This window comes from Gymnoscopelus microlampas, assembly GCF_963454915.1.
Source record: "Gymnoscopelus microlampas genome assembly, chromosome: 10".
Taxonomy (NCBI): Eukaryota; Metazoa; Chordata; class Actinopteri; order Myctophiformes; family Myctophidae; genus Gymnoscopelus; species Gymnoscopelus microlampas.
The window spans coordinates 17,134,815-17,153,284 of record NC_139947.1 but is presented as its reverse complement, the minus strand read 5'-3'; the positions used below and the strand labels follow the sequence as shown (position 1 = coordinate 17,153,284).

Sequence of the window (18,470 nt, the reverse complement as noted above, 5' to 3'; positions counted from 1 at the left end):
AACTTTAATAACCAAAATAGTGTTCTTTTACAATAGCAAAAACACATAAAACGTTCTCATGTCTCAAACTTTTCCATGTCAGGTACTCCAGATTGAGATGTATTTGGCTGCGTACCTCCATACAAGATATGTTGTGTTAAAAAAACAAATCCACATTTGACCTTTAAAAAAAAAAGAAAATATGGCAAATCTACAAGCTCACAAGGTGTCAAGACAAGCTTGTACAGTAGATGGGCTATTTTCAAATAGGTGATGTGTATAGGGTTAACATGTTTAAACCGATTTAGATGCTATATTAACTAATTTTGCTGGGGACCCCCTGGAACCCCCCCAAGGACCCCTGTGGGTCCCCAGACCTCACTTTGAGAACCACTGTCGTAAAAGTCAAACTGTCCTGAAATCACTGTCAGTGGGGGTGGGGGGGTTCCAGGTTCCGAGGTTTGTTTGGGTTTGTACCTCCAGAATACAACTGCTTAAGCTCATGAATATGGATAGAAATGTCATAAGGTTATAAGAATAGCTCGCTTCAAATCTAATGCTAATGCCATGTATTCATAGCTCTACACAGATCCGGCCTCAGGGTATTAGACACCTAGCTGATGGCATACAGAGTGAAAGCTGATGAAGTACAAAGAGGGTGTTTACCGGAAAACATCAGTTCATCAGTTCTCTCACACACACACACACACACACACACACACACACACACACACACACACACACACACACACACACACACACACACACACACACACACACACACACACACACACAGTCACACGCATTACCACACATTAGACTCACATTACCATACTTGTGAGGACATCAACATTTTAGGCCGGCAATTTTATAAATGCCATTGGTACCTTTTTTTTCCTGGCCATTTTTTACATAAAAAATCATCAACAAGCTCGGCTATTTTCAGTTTGTGACATGGAACATTCAACTAAGTATAACTCAGGCATAACTCTAATCCCAATTTCTAACCCCAGCCTGAATCTTTTCCTAATTTTAATCCTCCCCAAATCTTTTTCTAACCACAAAAACAATGTTTTTTTTTTCCTTTTCTAATGAGGACCAGGAAAAGTATCCTTAGGCTACAATGTCTCGAACTCTACTATACTTGTGTGTTCATCTGGCCCTCACAAGTATAGTAATACACACACACACACACACACACACACACACACACACACACACACACACACACACACACACACACACACACACACACACACACACACACACACACACACACACACACTATTGTGAGTCATGGGAAAGGGGGCTGCCTGCCAGTGTGTGTAGCTGGGAAGCTGGCAGACAGATATGGCTGTGTCCCGGGCCTGTCGTATCACAACTCCCTACAGACTCCCATCTGACCCAGTGTCTGCTAACTGTCACTCACAGACTGCACTGACCTAGAGCAGCGGGGTTAACACTGTTTGGGGCCAACACACACTGAACACTCTGGAAAGTAACTAAGTACATTTACTCAAGTTACAAGTACCATACTCTTAAGGCCAGCCACACCAATGCAACTCCTTGCAACTACTTGCAACTCCTTGAAACTACTTGCAACCATTTCCCCCAAATGGCACTGCAGTCTGCAACTGGTCAGTCCAGACCGCTGCAACGGTCTCTAAAAGGAGTTGCGTTGGTGTGGACTGGCCTTTAAAGTACAATTTTGGGGTGCTTTTGCTTTACTTGTAGTCCTCCATTTCCAATACTTTATACTTCTACTCCAGAGGTAAATATTGTACTTTTTACTCTGCTGCAATTATATGAAAACTTTAGTTACTAGTTATGTTGCAGATTTAGATGAGTAATAATCAATCACATTTCCACATTAATCAAAAATCTTAAAATAGACGATCTACAAGCTACATGCGATCTGCATAAGCTTGTCGATTCAAATAAGTATAAAACAGGGCTTAAGTGGTTAATGATCCAAAATTATAGTCCAATGACGTGATACAGTATGATTCTGAAATGGGCATTCTGCTATAATATACTTATAGCACTTTTGGTGCTATTAGTATATTTTGATGCCAATACTTTTGTACTTTTACTCGAGTAAAATGTTTGATACAGGACTTTTGCTTGTAACAGAATTTCTACATTGTGGTATTGCTACTTTTACTTAAGTAAAAAAAACTAATCTGAGTACTTCTTCCACCATTGAGTTTTAGTATTGTTGTCAGGCTTCATCTGATCTGACTGCTGGCACTGACTGGGCTGGAATGATGTAGCATTTCTTCTGTCAGAACAGAATAGAACAGAACAGAAGACAATAGGGGTGCAACAGTTCATCCAACTAATCCATTTAATTGATTATTAAAACAAGATTTGATAATTCATCATTTAATAAAGGAATCGATTAATAATGTTACTGTTAACCCTGTGTTGGGCATGTCATTATAGGCAAAACGTTTTTGAAATGTTGTAAGCTTGTAGATCTGCTATTTTCATTTTTATATATAGCACTTAAGTGGTTAGTCGATGCATTAATACTGTATATAACAATTATTGAAATATAAAAAACACACTTCTCGATTATTCAATTAATCGAAAAATATATTGATAATATAATTGCTAAAGAAAAGTTGCGATAGTTGCAGCCCTAACACAAAACACAAATTGTGAAAAGTAGCCCGTGAAAAGATGTGTGGTCAAATAATCCGTTTTGACGATATATCAGTCTGGCTGATATCTGGGTTTTGCTCTGATTGCAATGGTGGAAAAAGTATGTCATTGTTTTACTTAAGTAAAAGTATCAATACTGCAATGTACGAAAGTATTGGCATCAAAATATACTTAAAGGGATAGTTTACCCAAACAATCACTTTTTTTCTATTGATTAGTCACCCCATGGAGACTTGAATTCATGGATATTTTTAGTTTTTGTCGCATGCCTAAGCCAATAATTTGATGACCAGCGGACCGGCAGGCAGTGGTTCCGGTAGAAGTCACAAAGGAGACTCTTTGTGTCTCCTACCGGAACCACTACCGTTCATCAAATTATTGCTTAGGAATGCGACAAAAACAAAAGAATATCCATGAATTCTCCATGGGGTGACTAATTGATAGAAATTATGCATTATGCAGAATGTCCTGTTTTCACAAGGTATCATATGTATAAAATGTATTAAAATATTTAGGAAACAGCAGATCTACAAGCTCACAACACGTCGCATCGCGATGCGATGTGAGCGTGTAGATCGGTTATTTTCAAATAGCCAAAGTTTAAATAGGGCTGAAGTGTCTTAATGTATCTACAAATCTAAAAGTAGCTAGTAACTAAAGTTTTCAAATAATTGTAGTGGAGTATAAGTACAACATTTGCCTCTGAGATGTAGTGGAGTAGAAGTAAAAGTGTTGAAAATTGGAAATACTCAAGTAAAGTAAAAGTACCTCAAAATTGTACTCAAGTACAGTACTTGAGTAAATGTAATTAGTTACTTTCCACCACTGTCTGCTTGTTCTCCCCAGGGTGACCTACATGTAAACACAGACAAGACATCGTTAAAAAAAATCACTAACAGTAAAAAGGGGCCATTAAAAAAACACTAAAGAAGAACTAAAAAGAAAGACAGTTCTCCTGGGTACCTATAAATACTAGGCCGATCCCCGTTGGGAACATTGCCCATTGGGAATGCAAGCCCCTCCGGTTATGCAATACCTGTTGTACTCGTTGTCAGAGTACCTGTTGTACCCATTGTCAGAGAACTTAATGCATACCACCATCATAGTACTCGGAGGCCAGTCTATGATGTCAGTACAGTTTGACAGCATAGGGATCACCATACAGTATATGAGCATAAAATGGACACAGACAGACAGACAGACAGATACAGAGATCTCCATATATGAACGTAAAAGTGAATTTATAGATACAGTTCCGGACACTCGCTCCGACCGCCTCGGCACATCACTGCACTGGGTACTTGGCGATACACACGCACACCAAGTTTGAAGTCGATCGGTCAGACAGCTCTCAGGATATGCAGGGGACACACGCACGCACACACACACACACACACACTCACTCAAAGATTCGGTGCATTTATAGATAGAGATGGACACGCATAAATATAGACACTATTCTATGCCATACTGAAAAGTTATGTGACGCCTTATTACCGTATGTGCAAGACACGCACCCACACACACACAGCTGCCCCGTTTGTGCTCATGTCCCTCCTCCCCCCTCCCCCCCCCCCCCTCTGCTCTCATGCAGGCTGATCGACATCGCCCGCAAGTTGGACAAGGCGGAGCGTGAACCCCTGGCGAAGTGCGCGCTCTACTTCAGGAAGCTGAAGCACCACGGCTATGCCTCAGAGACCTACTCTAAGATGGGAGACCTGAAGGCACTGGTGCAGCTGCACGTGGAGGCCTGCCACTGGGAAGAGGTCTGACACACTTTACAACACCTGAGAGACTCACCTGCTGTGCTGAGTGTGCTCATTATGACTTATATGGAGTACCCCTAGAAAAATCCCATAAATATACTGCATGTGAGCCATATATAGGGCCGTGCTACATCAACCGAGTCAGAAATGTCTTGTCATCACATACCAAGGGAGATAAAAAAAAAACTGCAGAATGTTGATGTCTCTAAATTGAACCCACTAGGAAAAAGTATTGTCAGTGACACGAAGAATGACACGTTACGTCTGCAATAATGCTCATGGACCGGAGCTAATCGACCAGCCTGCGGTTTCTCTGAATCCACACGCCCGAACTGTGATTAGAAAGTGAGATGCAAGAAACGCTCTAATGCACTAAAGCACATTAGCTTTTTCAAACTATTCCTTTTCCCCCCAATCAATGTCGTCCATCAGAGGCGCCTCACACTATGCAGACACCAAGCAAATATTACATTTCCTTAATCCATCGGCAGTGTTTTAATCGAGTTACAGGCATTACAGAGATGCTGACTGATCTGCGCGGTGAAACAGAATGCCGACAAAGAGAGAGAGAGTGAGAGAGAGAGCGAGAGAGAGAGAGCATTACATTGTGCTCTTATGATACCGCAGCGCTCTGAGAAAACACTCTTGGATGTTTTTATTTGATGTGGAGAGAGATAGAAAAAGCGAGCCTGTGGATGTGGGAGAAATGTTATGCTTTACGTCAATTCAGTGGGGGAGGTGGACAACTCAGACAGGACACCCGCTGAACCCCATTATGGAGCATATGGATGCTATTCACTTCATCCTCTCTCTCTCTCTCTCTTTCTCGCTCTCTCGCTCTCTCTCTTTCTCTCTCTCACACAAACTCCAGTGTGACTTCCCTGGGCTCGGCCTTCCAGTGTGGTATGCCTGGAGTGTGTGTTTCTTGGCTGAGGCTTTGCCAAGGGACATTTAGTTTAATCAGTCAACATGACAGGCAGATATACATTCATTGGGCCCCCGTAAACGCCACTCGAAATCCTGTCCTTCTAGCAGCCCGTCCAGTCCAGTGCTCTAATTGACTGTGAAATTGAATTGGCCCCCACACTTGTCTTTGCTCCACGCTCATTAATATTGCTTTCACTAATGTTTTGACTAGAAATAATGTGGGTTTGTTTTGACTAGAAATAACATTTGAGTTGTAATTTATCTGTTCTTAGCTGAGCACTTGCGGTGACTCAGCTGCTGTACCCGCCACTGAGTGTTCTGCATGTAAGACTAATGTCATACAGTAGTGCACCAGTGGTCCTCAAACATTCATGTTGTATTTGGCCATGGACCCCCATCTGAAAAGGTGTTGTGCCAGATCGAATCAAATCTGCCCATACGAGAAGATTTGTGTTTCTTCCAATTTTTTTTCTCACGATTTTTCAAAATATTTTGAAAGTAGCAGATCTACAAGCTCACAACGCGTCGCATTGTGACACGTTGTGAGCTTGTGGATCGACTATTTTGTAATAGGGTTAAAGTGGTTAATCAGATTTTGATGCTACAGTATTAATACATTTTACTGGGGACTCCTTGGAATCCCCTCAAGGACCCCTTAGGGTCCCCAGACCCCACTTTGAGAACCACAGCAGTATACTACAAGCTGTGGACCTGTAAATCCTCATATGTAATCACATCATAGTGAATCTGTTAACATTAAATGTTAACAGATTTTGTTGAGACATTTAAGGTGAACCCTCAATGCTCCTGTTTTTCCTCGCTGTGGCTTCCGTGGCAATTTCTCAGGCTTTCTCACTGGTGGAGAAACACAGCCAGTTCAAAGATGACGTCTACGTGCCCTACGCCCAGTGGCTGGCTGAGAACGACCGCTTCGAGGAGGCACAGAAAGGTGAGTCTCCCAAGTGGAATGTGCCTGATAACCCTTTAGCCTGCAGGGCAGTGGTTTTTCAAACAGTGTACCGTGCGGTGAGACAAGTCCAGGTGTGCCTTGAGATTTGGTGACAACCACACATTATTATAGCAACAACTATACAAAAACGTCATGAATGATCTATCTACAGTATAAATGCATCAATCTCATGCATGTGTATCTGTCCTTCGCGTATCTCGAGAACCGCCCGACCGTTCGACTTCAAACTTGCCGCGCGTGTCGCCAAGGACATGAGGGAGTGCAGTGCCCGGCGTCAAGTCATTAGGATAGGCAGTTGTCCAGCTGACCGATATGCATAGGCATATACGGAGATCTGTTGTGCAGGACCGCCGAACCGACAGATACAGAGATCTCCATAATGTGGGCATGAAAGGGACACAGACAGACAAACTATACAGCGGGTATAACCAAGTTGGGCATGTATTCCCAACTAGCATCATTCCCAATTTGCATCTTTCCCAAGTAGGCCAGTGGCCATTGTTTTTTTTATTTTATCTTTATTTACTACATCAGTACTTTGTGTGCACTCATTTCCCAATGATCTCATTGTGCACTCATGTCCCAATACAGAGGCAAGCCCTTTACCCTAAAAATATTCAATCTACAGTAGCATCCCTATTTTGGTCATGTCATTAAAGATGAAAAAATAGTGAACATAGAGGGGTTTTGACTTGTGCCTTGGGCACAAAAAGTTAGAAAACCACTGCATTAGCCTATAGGGGATTCTCTAAAACCAGCCAAGCATCATCTTTATTGTATTCAGGAGGATGTCGGTGAACACTGGAGTATAGAGGGGGGAAGCCCAGTGTTTACATATGGACAATATAACGTCTGGCCAATTCTGGACCCAGACCTTTTTTCCCCCCTACTTCCTCTTGATTCTCGCCATGCACCGTTAAACCTGATCCTCCCGCTAGAGGAGAGCAGAGCTGAACTGAACTGAACGACGTCAGCCAAACATGCAGTGGTGGAAAGTAACTAAGTACATTTACTCAAGTACTGTACTTGAGTAACATTTTGAGGTACTTGTACTGTACTTAAGTATTAAAATGTTCTAATACTTTATACTTCTACTCCACTACATTTTGGAGGTAAATGTAAGTTTTTTTACTCCAGCTTTAGTTACAAGTTACTTTGTAAAAACATATACAGTATTAACCAATTAAGCCTTAATTTTATACTTACTCTTTTCGAAAATAACCTATCTACCAGCTCAGAGCACGTATTTTCGAAAGATTTTACATTTTTGAAAACGTTTGTCTGCATGGTGCATGGTGACTACTTTTACTTTTGGTACTTGTATATGACAGTACTTTTGTATTTGTTCTCAAGTCAAATCTGTAATACAGGCCTTTTGCTTCTAACAGAGTATTTCCACAGAGTGGTATTGCTACTTTTACTCAGTAAAAACAATGTGAGTACTTCTTCCACCCCTGCGTACATGCCTCTAATCATCAGCAGCTACTACAAGCGGCTCTGATGATGATTACTAACTGTAACCATAGTCCTAATCAGCTCATAGATTTATAATTATGATCCCAGCATGCATATTTCCTCCTCAGGATAATCCCCCGTCTGTCTGTCTGTCTCTGTGCAGAACGCGGGCGTGAGCTGCAGCAGGCCTGATTGCACTGTAACTCGCCCCGTGGTCATTCATTGTGCTGATTGTGTATATTTTGGGCCAGCGGGCAATGCAGTTTTATGTTACAAGTGATTGCAATAGAATTCCTAACCTAGTCTTCCGACCACCACACTCAGCTCTGAATGCGTGTGGGAGGAACTGAGTATAGGTAGGCTAAAGAATGAGAAAGAGTTATAGGAGCTCATACCACAGCCTATATATAACTTTCTTCTAAATCAGTGGTTCTGGCTGGACCTTTTTAATTTCAAGGGTTGGAGCCTATTTCACTCATGCAATAACCTGGCCAATGCTGGGTACCGAAACCTGAACATGCTGTGAGTGTCAGAGCAATAACTCAGGCATTGTCTATGTAGTGTATATATATATATACAGTATATGTGCTGTCGGGCAGAAACCAACTATTTCAGGAAAAGGACAAAAAGACATGTTTTTAAAACAACACGATACTGTCTCATCAAAGTTGGTATTGTAACTTATACATCGTCAGATACTTGCATGTGTCATTATATTATCATCACTTTACCCAAATCCAACTCAAGTGGAGTTAGGAGGTTTTTGACCAGTGAGTGAGATAGTTATGTCCATCATTGATTAGAATGTCAGACGGAAAACAAAACCTGATTTGGAGTTTTACCGTCAGTTTGAGGATCCAATGGAGTTGGGAGGTTTAGTCAGAAGCTTTTTAATACTTTTCATTGGTTCAATATTTGTAAAAACCCACACACAGACGTAAAGGGTGTTCAGTAGCAATGATTTATTAAAGAAAATAAAAAAGTTGAAATACGGAGAGGTTTGTGCCCGACAGTGACGATATATAGTATATATATATCTACTGTATCACATCACCATTAGCTCTTCTGTATGTTCAAGGAAGTCTTGGTTGGGGGTTGTGTGGAGGTCGTTCGGGGTGGGGGGTGATTTTCTGTACACTAACCAGCAGCAGCTGAGTGTGGTTTCTGTCCGGTTGAGTGGACTGATAAACACTTGGTGCTAATATGTTCTGACCCCCCCCCTCCATGACTGTCGGGACAGGGTCAGCGTTGGGGTCGCCTCCCCGAAGCTGCTTCTAATTAGCCTCCGATAGGAACGAGAAGGATAGTAGGACGCAAGTGCTGCTGCGTTTTGGTATTTAGTAGCGCTCCTCCCCGGCTTAGTTTGGTTGGAAATGACTTATGTTTGTGGTCCCATGTGAAAAATTAGCTAAACATTGTGAGGTGTTCTATAAGTACAAATTGCCCGTGGCGTGTTAGACAAGCGTGGGAGTTTGAGTGTGTGTTTGTGTGTGTGTGTGTGTGTGTGTGTGTCTGTGTGTATCTATGCATGCTCTTGCAAGAGCGTGTGTGTGTGTGTGTGTGTGTGTGTGAGGGTTTTTTCTTTTAATGCTATAAAATCCTGGCAGCCTGGGAATGCTGGAGTATGTAACAACAAACAGGTTAGCTCCCACAGGGCTAAAACTCAGCGGTGTACTTTACAGACGCAGCAGACTGGGTAGCCCGCTGTAGCTGCTGCTGCAATGTGAGAGGCTCGAGTGTGGGACAGAGTTGTTAATGTGCTGTTGTTTTTAGCTCGGCATCGCTGCCGTACTGTACGAGCCTTATGTTTTCTAGGGCACGCCGCGGCAATCTGTCGCACTGTCTCGCTCACTCCCACCCCGACCGACGCCTTTTCTCCCTTCCCCCAGCGTTCCACAAGGCGGGACGAGAGGGCGAAGCAGTGAAAGTGTTGGAGCAGCTTACCCAGAATGCCGTGGTGGAGAGCAGGTTCAACGATGCGGCGTACTATTACTGGATGCTGTCCATGCAGTGTCTGGACATCGCAAGGGGTGAGGCCAGCTATGAGCAAAGACACATAGAACCAAGTTATTGATGCTAATAAACAGTAAAGTCCAAATAAATGTAAACAAATGTAAGTGCACAAATGTAAATGGACCTGTGGGCAGTGGTGTTAGAAGTACTCATATCTTTTACTTAAGTTAAAGTTGTAATACTCTGTTACAATTGTTGGAAATAATTGTGAATTGTGAATTGTACTTCCATGTACTGTTTCTCATGTCTCACTAAATAAAGTACATCAATCAATCAATTAATCAATCACAAGTCAAAGTGCTACAGTACAGTAAAAGTACAAAGGTATTAACATCAAAATGTACTTAAAGCACCAAAAGTAAAATACTAATTATGCAAAATGGCCCATTTCAGACTAATACATATTACTAATTATTGATACATTAAAGTATAGTTAATGATTATATGTTATATTGCTTATCTCAGTCAGTACATAAAAAAAATAAAATAAGATTAAAGTAGTTAAGTAGCAGAAAATGGTAAAGTACAAGTACTGTACCTCAACATTTTACATCAGTACAATTCTTGATTAAGTGTGGGTCCATTTGGTTGTATTTGAATTAGTTCAGAGCTAACACTCGGATTTTTACGCATTTTGTGTGTGTGTGTGTGTGTGTGTGTGTGTGTGTGTGTGTGTGTTATAGAAAGTGAAGAGCAGAAGAGTGAGATGCTGACAAAATTTGAGCGTTTTCAGCACCTGGCTGAGCTCTACCACGTCTACCACCCCATCCAGCGCTACACAGTAAGAACACCACCATCTGTCTACCTAAAGATAGGCTCTAGTTACAGCCAATCCCAACCTGTAACTTAAAGGGCAAGACCACTTTGGTAGAGGTTTGGGTTGTGTAGTTACCTTCCCATGATGTAACTCCAAAGGTGGACAAGAAATACAAAAATATTGCTCCAGTGATTAGAAATTGATAATTCAAAATATGCTCCTCATTGGCTTACATTGTACGCTGACACAGCTCTCAAAGTCACTCTTTTAGCACATGAACGAATACAAACAAAGTTGATTCAGACAATATAGAACATCACCAAACACAGTACTGTTTAGTTTTTTATAAACATTTTAACTTCCTGTTGATTTTACTATTTGAAGATCCGGATCCACAGATCCAGTCCGGATTTTCTTCCTAATATAAATGGCATATCAACAGGACGTTAATATTTTTATAAAAGAAAAAAAACAGTACTGGGTTTGGTGATGTTCTATATAGTCGAAATCAACTTTGTTTGTTTGTTTGTAGCATATTTTGAATTATCAATTTCTAATCACTGGAGCAATTATTTTGTATTTCTTGTCCACCTTTGGAGTTACATCATGGCAAGGTAACTACACAACCCAAACCTCTACCAAAGTGGTCTTGCCCTTTAAAGTACACTGTTAGTTCCAGTGACACAGTTGATTGATTGATCATTAAAATGCACAGGGCCCACCCATTTGACTACTCAATGTTAAGTGGTCAATAGGAACTTAAAGTATACTACGTTACTTCCATTGATCCAAACCGGAACACATTCGATTGATTGATCATTAAAATAAATATGCTCTGAAAACGCACGCGGCCCATATCATCTGACCACTCCATTTTAAGTGGTCAGATGGTTGGGCTGCGAACACTTTAGAGATTTTCAAGGGCGCCCTGATCCAGAACTGCTGGTCTGCCCAAAGATAGATTCTAGGTGTAATGAGGTACAGTCAAAGTTAGCAGGAAAGTCTCACGTTTTCAAGTGTGGGCTGATAATGGAAAAAGGATTGGAGACAGTCGAGAGTCGTGGGATTAGGCAGAAACCACCGAAGGAGATTGTGAGTGGGCCAAATCTCTAGGAGACGGCTATTAAAAGCGTTTCCCCACTTTTTTTCCAGACTCTGAAACCAGTAAGCACAGGAAGATTCACCCAGGATGCTAAAAGCGACTTCTATTAGGCCTTGTTCAAACTGCAGGTAGATTTTTAATTAGGACTGACTGTCCACAGTGTTGCTTGCAAGTGATCAGACTGGATTTCGTTATTCAGACATCGGCAAAAATAGCAGGTCGGCTATTTTCAGCGATCGCCACCATTGTGCGGCAAAGTAGGCTTCAGTGTCCCAGTGTCCAGACGGAGACACACATTTTGAAATCATAATTTCAAAGCACCTAGGAATGTGGTTCAGCTATTTCAGGTTTTCCATGTGGTTTTATGCTGTTCAGACTTGATCTGAGTCCAAACTGGAAAGGCCAAAAATCTGATCTGGGCTGCCAGTCTGAGCAAAGTGTAGCCTCTGTCACAGAATCTCCCTTTTGGTTCCGTCAACCCCAGACCCCGTGTCCTCTAACCTTGTAGAGGCTCTGTCACCGTGACAATCTCTCATCCTCCGCACACAGCAGTTCACCGCCTGAACGCGCAGCGACCCCCATCTGTGCCCCCTGGCCACCATGGTAACCAGCGGCTTGATTGATCATGATTACCAACTCACCAGTGGTCTTCCGAGACCCCCCACCCCCAGCACTAACCTGCTTATAAACAAGCATATCCTGGTTATGTGAATTCTGTATAGGGTGCCCTGTTTTGTGTCACTGAGGTTTGTGTGTGTGTGTGTGTGTGTGTGTGTGTGTGTGTGTGTGGGCGTGGGCGTGGGCTTGGGCGTGTGTGTGGGCGTGTGTGTGTGTGTGTGTGTGTGTGTGTGTGTGTGTGTGTGTGTGTGTGTGTGTGTGTGTGTGTGTGTGTGTGTGTGTGTGTGTGTGTGTGTGTGTGTGTGTGTGCGTGCGCGTGTCTGTCCCGTGTTTGTTGTTACAGTTGTGTGTGGTCACACCCGTGCAATAGGGAAACATCACAGTGATCCAGACCAGAGCAGGAACACTCTATATATCTTACTTTAACTCTCCCAAGCAGGCAGGCAGGCGGGCAGGCAGGCACCGTGAACTTGAAGCATCTACCGCTGACTAAAAGTGCTGCGTTAGTGATTGCTTTAGTAAATGTTCCCTTCCTATACAGGCCCACCGGTGAAAGCCCCGTCCTGTGCTTTTGTCGGGAGGGATGAAGCGCTGCTCTAAGCTCTAGCTTTTTTTATTAAGCCAAATTTGAAGACGGGAGAGGTAAAGGATGAAGGGGGAGGATGAGGGAAGAGGAAGTACAGGTTTAAAGAGATCTATGGGATGAGCAGTTTTTTTGTGTTTTTCGAAGGGAGCTGGTCTTTTTTTCTTATCATTTAATTTTTCAAACACAAGGCAACAAGGAAAATTCACAACAAGCTCTCTGATTTATCGCAGTTTATACTCGCCATTGTAAATCCCCCCCTCCCCCACTTTTTTAAAGAAAAGAACAAATAGCACAAATAATACATAGACAATATACATACATCTGCTTTTGTTTTTAATGCTCTTGATTTCTTTTTTCTATCTTTCCTTATTTCTTTGATATTTAGTCCCCCGAGCTATCTAACGTTCCTTCTTTCTTTCTTTCTTTCTTTTGTGTTTTTCTTTTTTGTTTTTCTTTTTTACTTAACCATTGTCCTTCTCTTTTAAATTGCCCCTCTACCCCGCCATTTCCCTGTCCAGGATGAGCCCTTCAGTTCCCACATGCCAGAGACTCTCTTCAACATCTGCCGGTTCCTCCTGAACAACCTCACAAAGGACATACCACGGGGCATCTCCAAAGTGTATCCTTCCACTCCAGAAAATAACCCCAAGTAACCTCCGCCGCATGCCACACACTCCATGTAATCTTTGAGGGGAAAATGTGCTGTCTCTCCATCCTCTCTGGATAAAGTTGATAACGTTGCTAATTTGAAACCAAGTAGATAGCGACGCTGCAGAGGTGGGAAACAGACAGGCGGCGGGAGAAAGGGGGGAGAGTCGGGCGCCAAGCGCGGAAATGGTGGAGAGAAAGAAAAGAGGTGATGATGGGAAGGAGGAGAGGACGCCAGGAAGAGGCACATCCTCAGCAACTAAAACAAACAACCTGATTAACCCAACTTTGCGCGTACACTTGATACACACACACACACACACACACACACACACACACACACACACACACACACACACACACACACACGTTGGTATTACTATACTTGTGAGGACAACATTTTAGGACAGCCATTTTTACCTTTATTTTTTGGGACAATTTTTACCCTAACCCTAAATGATGAGTGGTGTGCTTGTAGATCTGCTATTTGCGGTGTGCGGCACTGACACACAACTAAAGTATAGATCAGGCGTAACGCTAACCACCTAAACCTAACCTCTAAATGCCCAATCCTAACCCTAACGCCAACCTGAATCTTTTAAGGCTAGCTAACTTTAAATTAGAACCATTTCTTGTCCTCACAATGTCTATATCTCAAATTCTACAATACTTGTTGGGACATTTGGCCCTCACAAGAATAGTAATACATGTACACACACACACACACACACACACACACACACACACACACACACACACACACACACACACACACACACACACACACACACACACACACACACACACACACACACACACATACACACACGCACTTCAAAAACACTTTGATTCGAACCAGCGTGCGCATACACCCGCACAGAGCCACGGCGGAGCATGAGGAAGGAAATCCCGGCCTTGCAGACGGAAATCAGGAAGTGCAGCTGCTGGGCTCTTCTCAGGTCAAACAGAGTTGCTCGGAAAACTTTGACCGGTGATTCATGGACAGAAGGCACAGGGCAGGGATTTGATACACAGGCCACACTGTCACATTATGCGGTTTGCTATGCAACACAATAGGAGGACATGCACTTATCGGCAGTCCCGACGGCTTGAGTATACAGTATACAGTAGCTGGGGATGTGTGGAGTGTATGAGGAGAGGAGGTGCATGGAGTTTACACTAGTGGAGGGGATCCCAAACTTTTCCATGCCATGGATGCCCTAATCTCTCAAGAACAGATTCTGCTCTGCGTTTGAATCTGTCGGGGGGGTTCGTCATATCGCGTACGCACTGGCCTACAAGTGGGCGCGCCTTCAGATCAGGAAGCAGGCCGCGCTTTACCCAATCAAATGTAGTGGGCGGGATTCACGTGTCCGTCGATCCTTCCCCACTCGAAACAAACCGAAACTAATTTAACAATAGCGTCCGCGGAGCAGATAAAACCACGGAAAGATATTCACATTGTAACTTACTCTTTCATCATAGAAACAAGTGGGCTTATAACCAAAACGATCCATGTTCTCTGGGAGAAGTGGTGTTAGTGTTCTGTGTAGAAATATTGTTAGTGGGAATGAAAACATAGTCGCTCCACCGGAAGTGATGCGCTGAAGGCAGACCAAAACCCCGGTTTCCTTGCGCACGGGTGCTACGTCAACTTCCTCCCAGAGCCAACTGAGATAATCAAAAACAGCACAAGGCGCTGTTTTTCCTTTTCTTTTGGCGATGGGTTCCCAGATTGTGGATGCCCAAATATATATATATATAAAAATATAAATAGATTAGATACGATTTCCCAGGGTCGTGCCTGCTTGTCACTATGCTTGTCAAAAACTATTATAATGTTTTTTAAAGATTATTACATTTTTTAAAATTATTTCATGATTTCCTCTTTCCAATTCAATCCCCCCCCCCCCCGGCCCCTTCTTGAAAACCACTAGTGGAGAGGAACAGGGAGGGGGGAGGTGTTAGTTAGGTGATGGAGGCTGCTGCAGCTGCAACTCATTGACCAGCCGCTGCCTCTCTCTCTAACTCTGATCTGCCTCCATATAAATACAAACAAGCAACGATTTCCTCCTCTCAAACAGAGGTGGAAAAAAACACACACATTCCTGTATATACATACAACACGCAGGCCTTACGAATAACCTAAGCAAAGTATTTAAACTGTCATTCTAGTTTTCAAGGCAGAACAGAACGTGTTGGTATGTGACCGCCGTAAGAAGAGCAAGGCTAGGAATATTCGACATGCATGTGTTGGAGGTGCAAACGGTACTTCTTGCGTGGATTTGCCTCCTTTTTGTGGCTCGGGACCACCATGAAAAACAAACATTTGGACGTCTCGTCTTAATTTTTCCCCTTGCAGGTCCGTGCACTACAATACTTAACCATAGTTTTTCACTAGGAGGAGAGAAAAATATATCATTATATGATATGTCTCACAAACTAAATGCTGATAATGCATGTGTTGTTTGCACCTCCAACACAATGGCAGACTTGGCCATGCCCCTAAAATACCTCCTATCTCCATATTTTAACGTTTTGTGTTTTTTTCACAGTAGCCTCCGTCCATTATTGAGGCAACGCTACAAATTCCAACAAGTTGACTATTATGTCCAAGTGTTAGTAGTCAAATTTTAACTGCGTCTAACCTATAATGACCCAGTTTTGCCTTAACCTGATGCCCAGGAACACCTTGTATGCACTGGCCAAGCAGAGTCGTAAGCTGGGGGCGTATAAACTGGCCAGATATTCGTATGAGAAACTCCAGGAGCTTCATGTTCCTTCTCGCTTCCAGGACTCCATAGACCTGGACAGCCTCACCATCCGCTCCAAACCCTTCCATGACAATGAGGTACTTTCATGAGGATTATGTCTCCATGTCTATGCTCATGTGCTTACATAATGTTGTCTTAACTCCATGAACCCTAGCGGCGCTATCCTGGGGGCAAACATTCGCGATCTGCAAGCTCACGACTAGCAGCGTGTTTGCCGAGGTGGATCAGTGTAGAGGGAAAAGAGGGGGGGCTCTCAGGCCTATTTCCTCCTAAATAATGATTGTTGGGTATTGCTGTAATATACATATTGTTTTCCTAACAAATACTGTACATTAGTACAGTGTTAAAAAGTTGTGTTTCTGTGGAAAACATCCAACTGCTCATTAAGAATTCTGGCTTTGACTTCTTCACCGCCCACTTGTAGTCTCACAAAAGCACTTTCCTGCCCACCCGTCTGTCTCCTTTGCCAAATGCAAATGGCAATGTTTTTCAACGCTTATAATCACCTATAAGTAAAAACTCACAATAACAATGCTAGTTTAACTAAGGGTTAGGGTTAACCCTTTTTATATGCATGGATTACACATCAAGAAGTTTTACATTCTCTTTTACTTTCACATTTTATGGTTGTTGAGGTGCATTCACACTGGGCACAACACATATATTGCTTGAGCGACGTGAGTCAATATTAAGTCACTGTGATTTGTCAGGGGTATGTCAGGTCCAGTCTGTGTTCCCACCCACCCCCCCCTCCTCGGAGCACAGGTCTCCACCAGGGCAGGTGAGGTAGGTTATTGTGTGCAATGTTTTACGGCAATCGGACGCTACGTTCATGATTTGAGGCATTTTGTTCAAAACGGGCCACTCCTGCAAACTTTGGAAGCCTTAGTCTTGGCCAATCTGGATGGAATATGAAAAAACTGAGAGATACATCTTAATCACATGACCATAGACATAATGTGTACCGATTTGCATAATAATTGGACAAAATCTGTAGGAGTAAGGTGTATTAAAATCGGCCTCCTGGTGGCACTATAACAGGCTGATGTGAGAAATTTGGGGCAGAGGTTTTTACTTGGCCTCCAAGGAGTATGCGTATAAAGTTCCACGGAGACCGGTCCAACAGTGCTTTAGATTATCTGCTCACAGAAATCTGCCTGTTATAGCGCCACCATGAGGCTGATCTTAAAGTTTCACGGCAATCGGACGCTGCATTCATGATTTGAGGCATTTTCTTCAAAACGGGACACTCCTGCAAACTTTGGGAGCCAATCTTAGCCAATCAGGATGGAATATGAAAAAACGGGCCACAGACCAACGGTGCCGGAGATTAGCTGCTCACAGACAGACAGAGGGACGGACAAATGGACTGACAGGGGCAAAAACTCTTAAAAAGTAGCAAATATAGTACATATAGTACAACCTTTTTTCTGCTATTCATCGTACGGTGAAATATGAAGGGTTAAGCACGTTTTTTAAGTGTAGTTTTTAAGCTATGTCTTTAATATCATGTGTTCACCATGAAGGACCTGATTGAAGGCATGATGTGCTACCGCTGCTCCACCAACAACCCCCTGCTGAACTGCCAGGGCAGCGTGTGTGTCAACTGCAAACAGCCTTTCATCTATTCAGCTTCTTCCTATGGTCAGTTAACACACACACACACACACACGCACGCACACACACACACACACACACACACACACACACACACACACACACACACACACACACACACACACACACACACACACACACACACACACACACACACACACACACACACACACACACCTGCTGCCTAATGTAGCATGACATATACAGGGTACGACAGACATTGTGTCAGCAAAGCTTCTAGCCACCACAACAAACAGACTGTTTCCGATGCTACCAAGGGGCCAAGTGGCTTGGTAGTGTGACTAGTGTCAGAGCCACTGGCAGTGGCAGTAAATTGCTTCTTCACCCCAGAAAATCTGGCAGATGTACAATCTGCCCAGAGAAAAGAAAAGTATGCTTGTGAATCTGTTCTCTTTCCTGATTATTCTACCCCCCCTTTATCATTATTAATGCTGCTACAATGTTTGAGGGAACAGAACAAAATAAGTTCACTCTTATTTACTTGTACACAAGTTCTATACATATCTGTAACTATAACGAAACCTTGAACACACACACACACACACACACACACACACACACACACACACA

General features: G+C 42.9%; 1 protein-coding gene across 1 annotated transcript in view; it reads left to right on the top strand.

Annotated features, from left to right (window-relative positions):
• The window catches only part of ift122 (intraflagellar transport 122 homolog (Chlamydomonas)), a 50,673-nt gene that overhangs the window by 25,176 nt on the left and 7,027 nt on the right, over positions 1 to 18,470 (top strand). Inside the window, exons 19-25 of the mRNA XM_084069680.1 lie at positions 4,241 to 4,412; positions 6,186 to 6,288; positions 9,654 to 9,794; positions 10,461 to 10,558; positions 13,359 to 13,459; positions 16,174 to 16,339; positions 17,789 to 17,906. Coding sequence (XP_083925806.1) covers positions 4,241 to 4,412; positions 6,186 to 6,288; positions 9,654 to 9,794; positions 10,461 to 10,558; positions 13,359 to 13,459; positions 16,174 to 16,339; positions 17,789 to 17,906 — 899 coding nt within the window. The remainder of the gene's footprint in view (positions 1 to 4,240; positions 4,413 to 6,185; positions 6,289 to 9,653; positions 9,795 to 10,460; positions 10,559 to 13,358; positions 13,460 to 16,173; positions 16,340 to 17,788; positions 17,907 to 18,470) is intronic.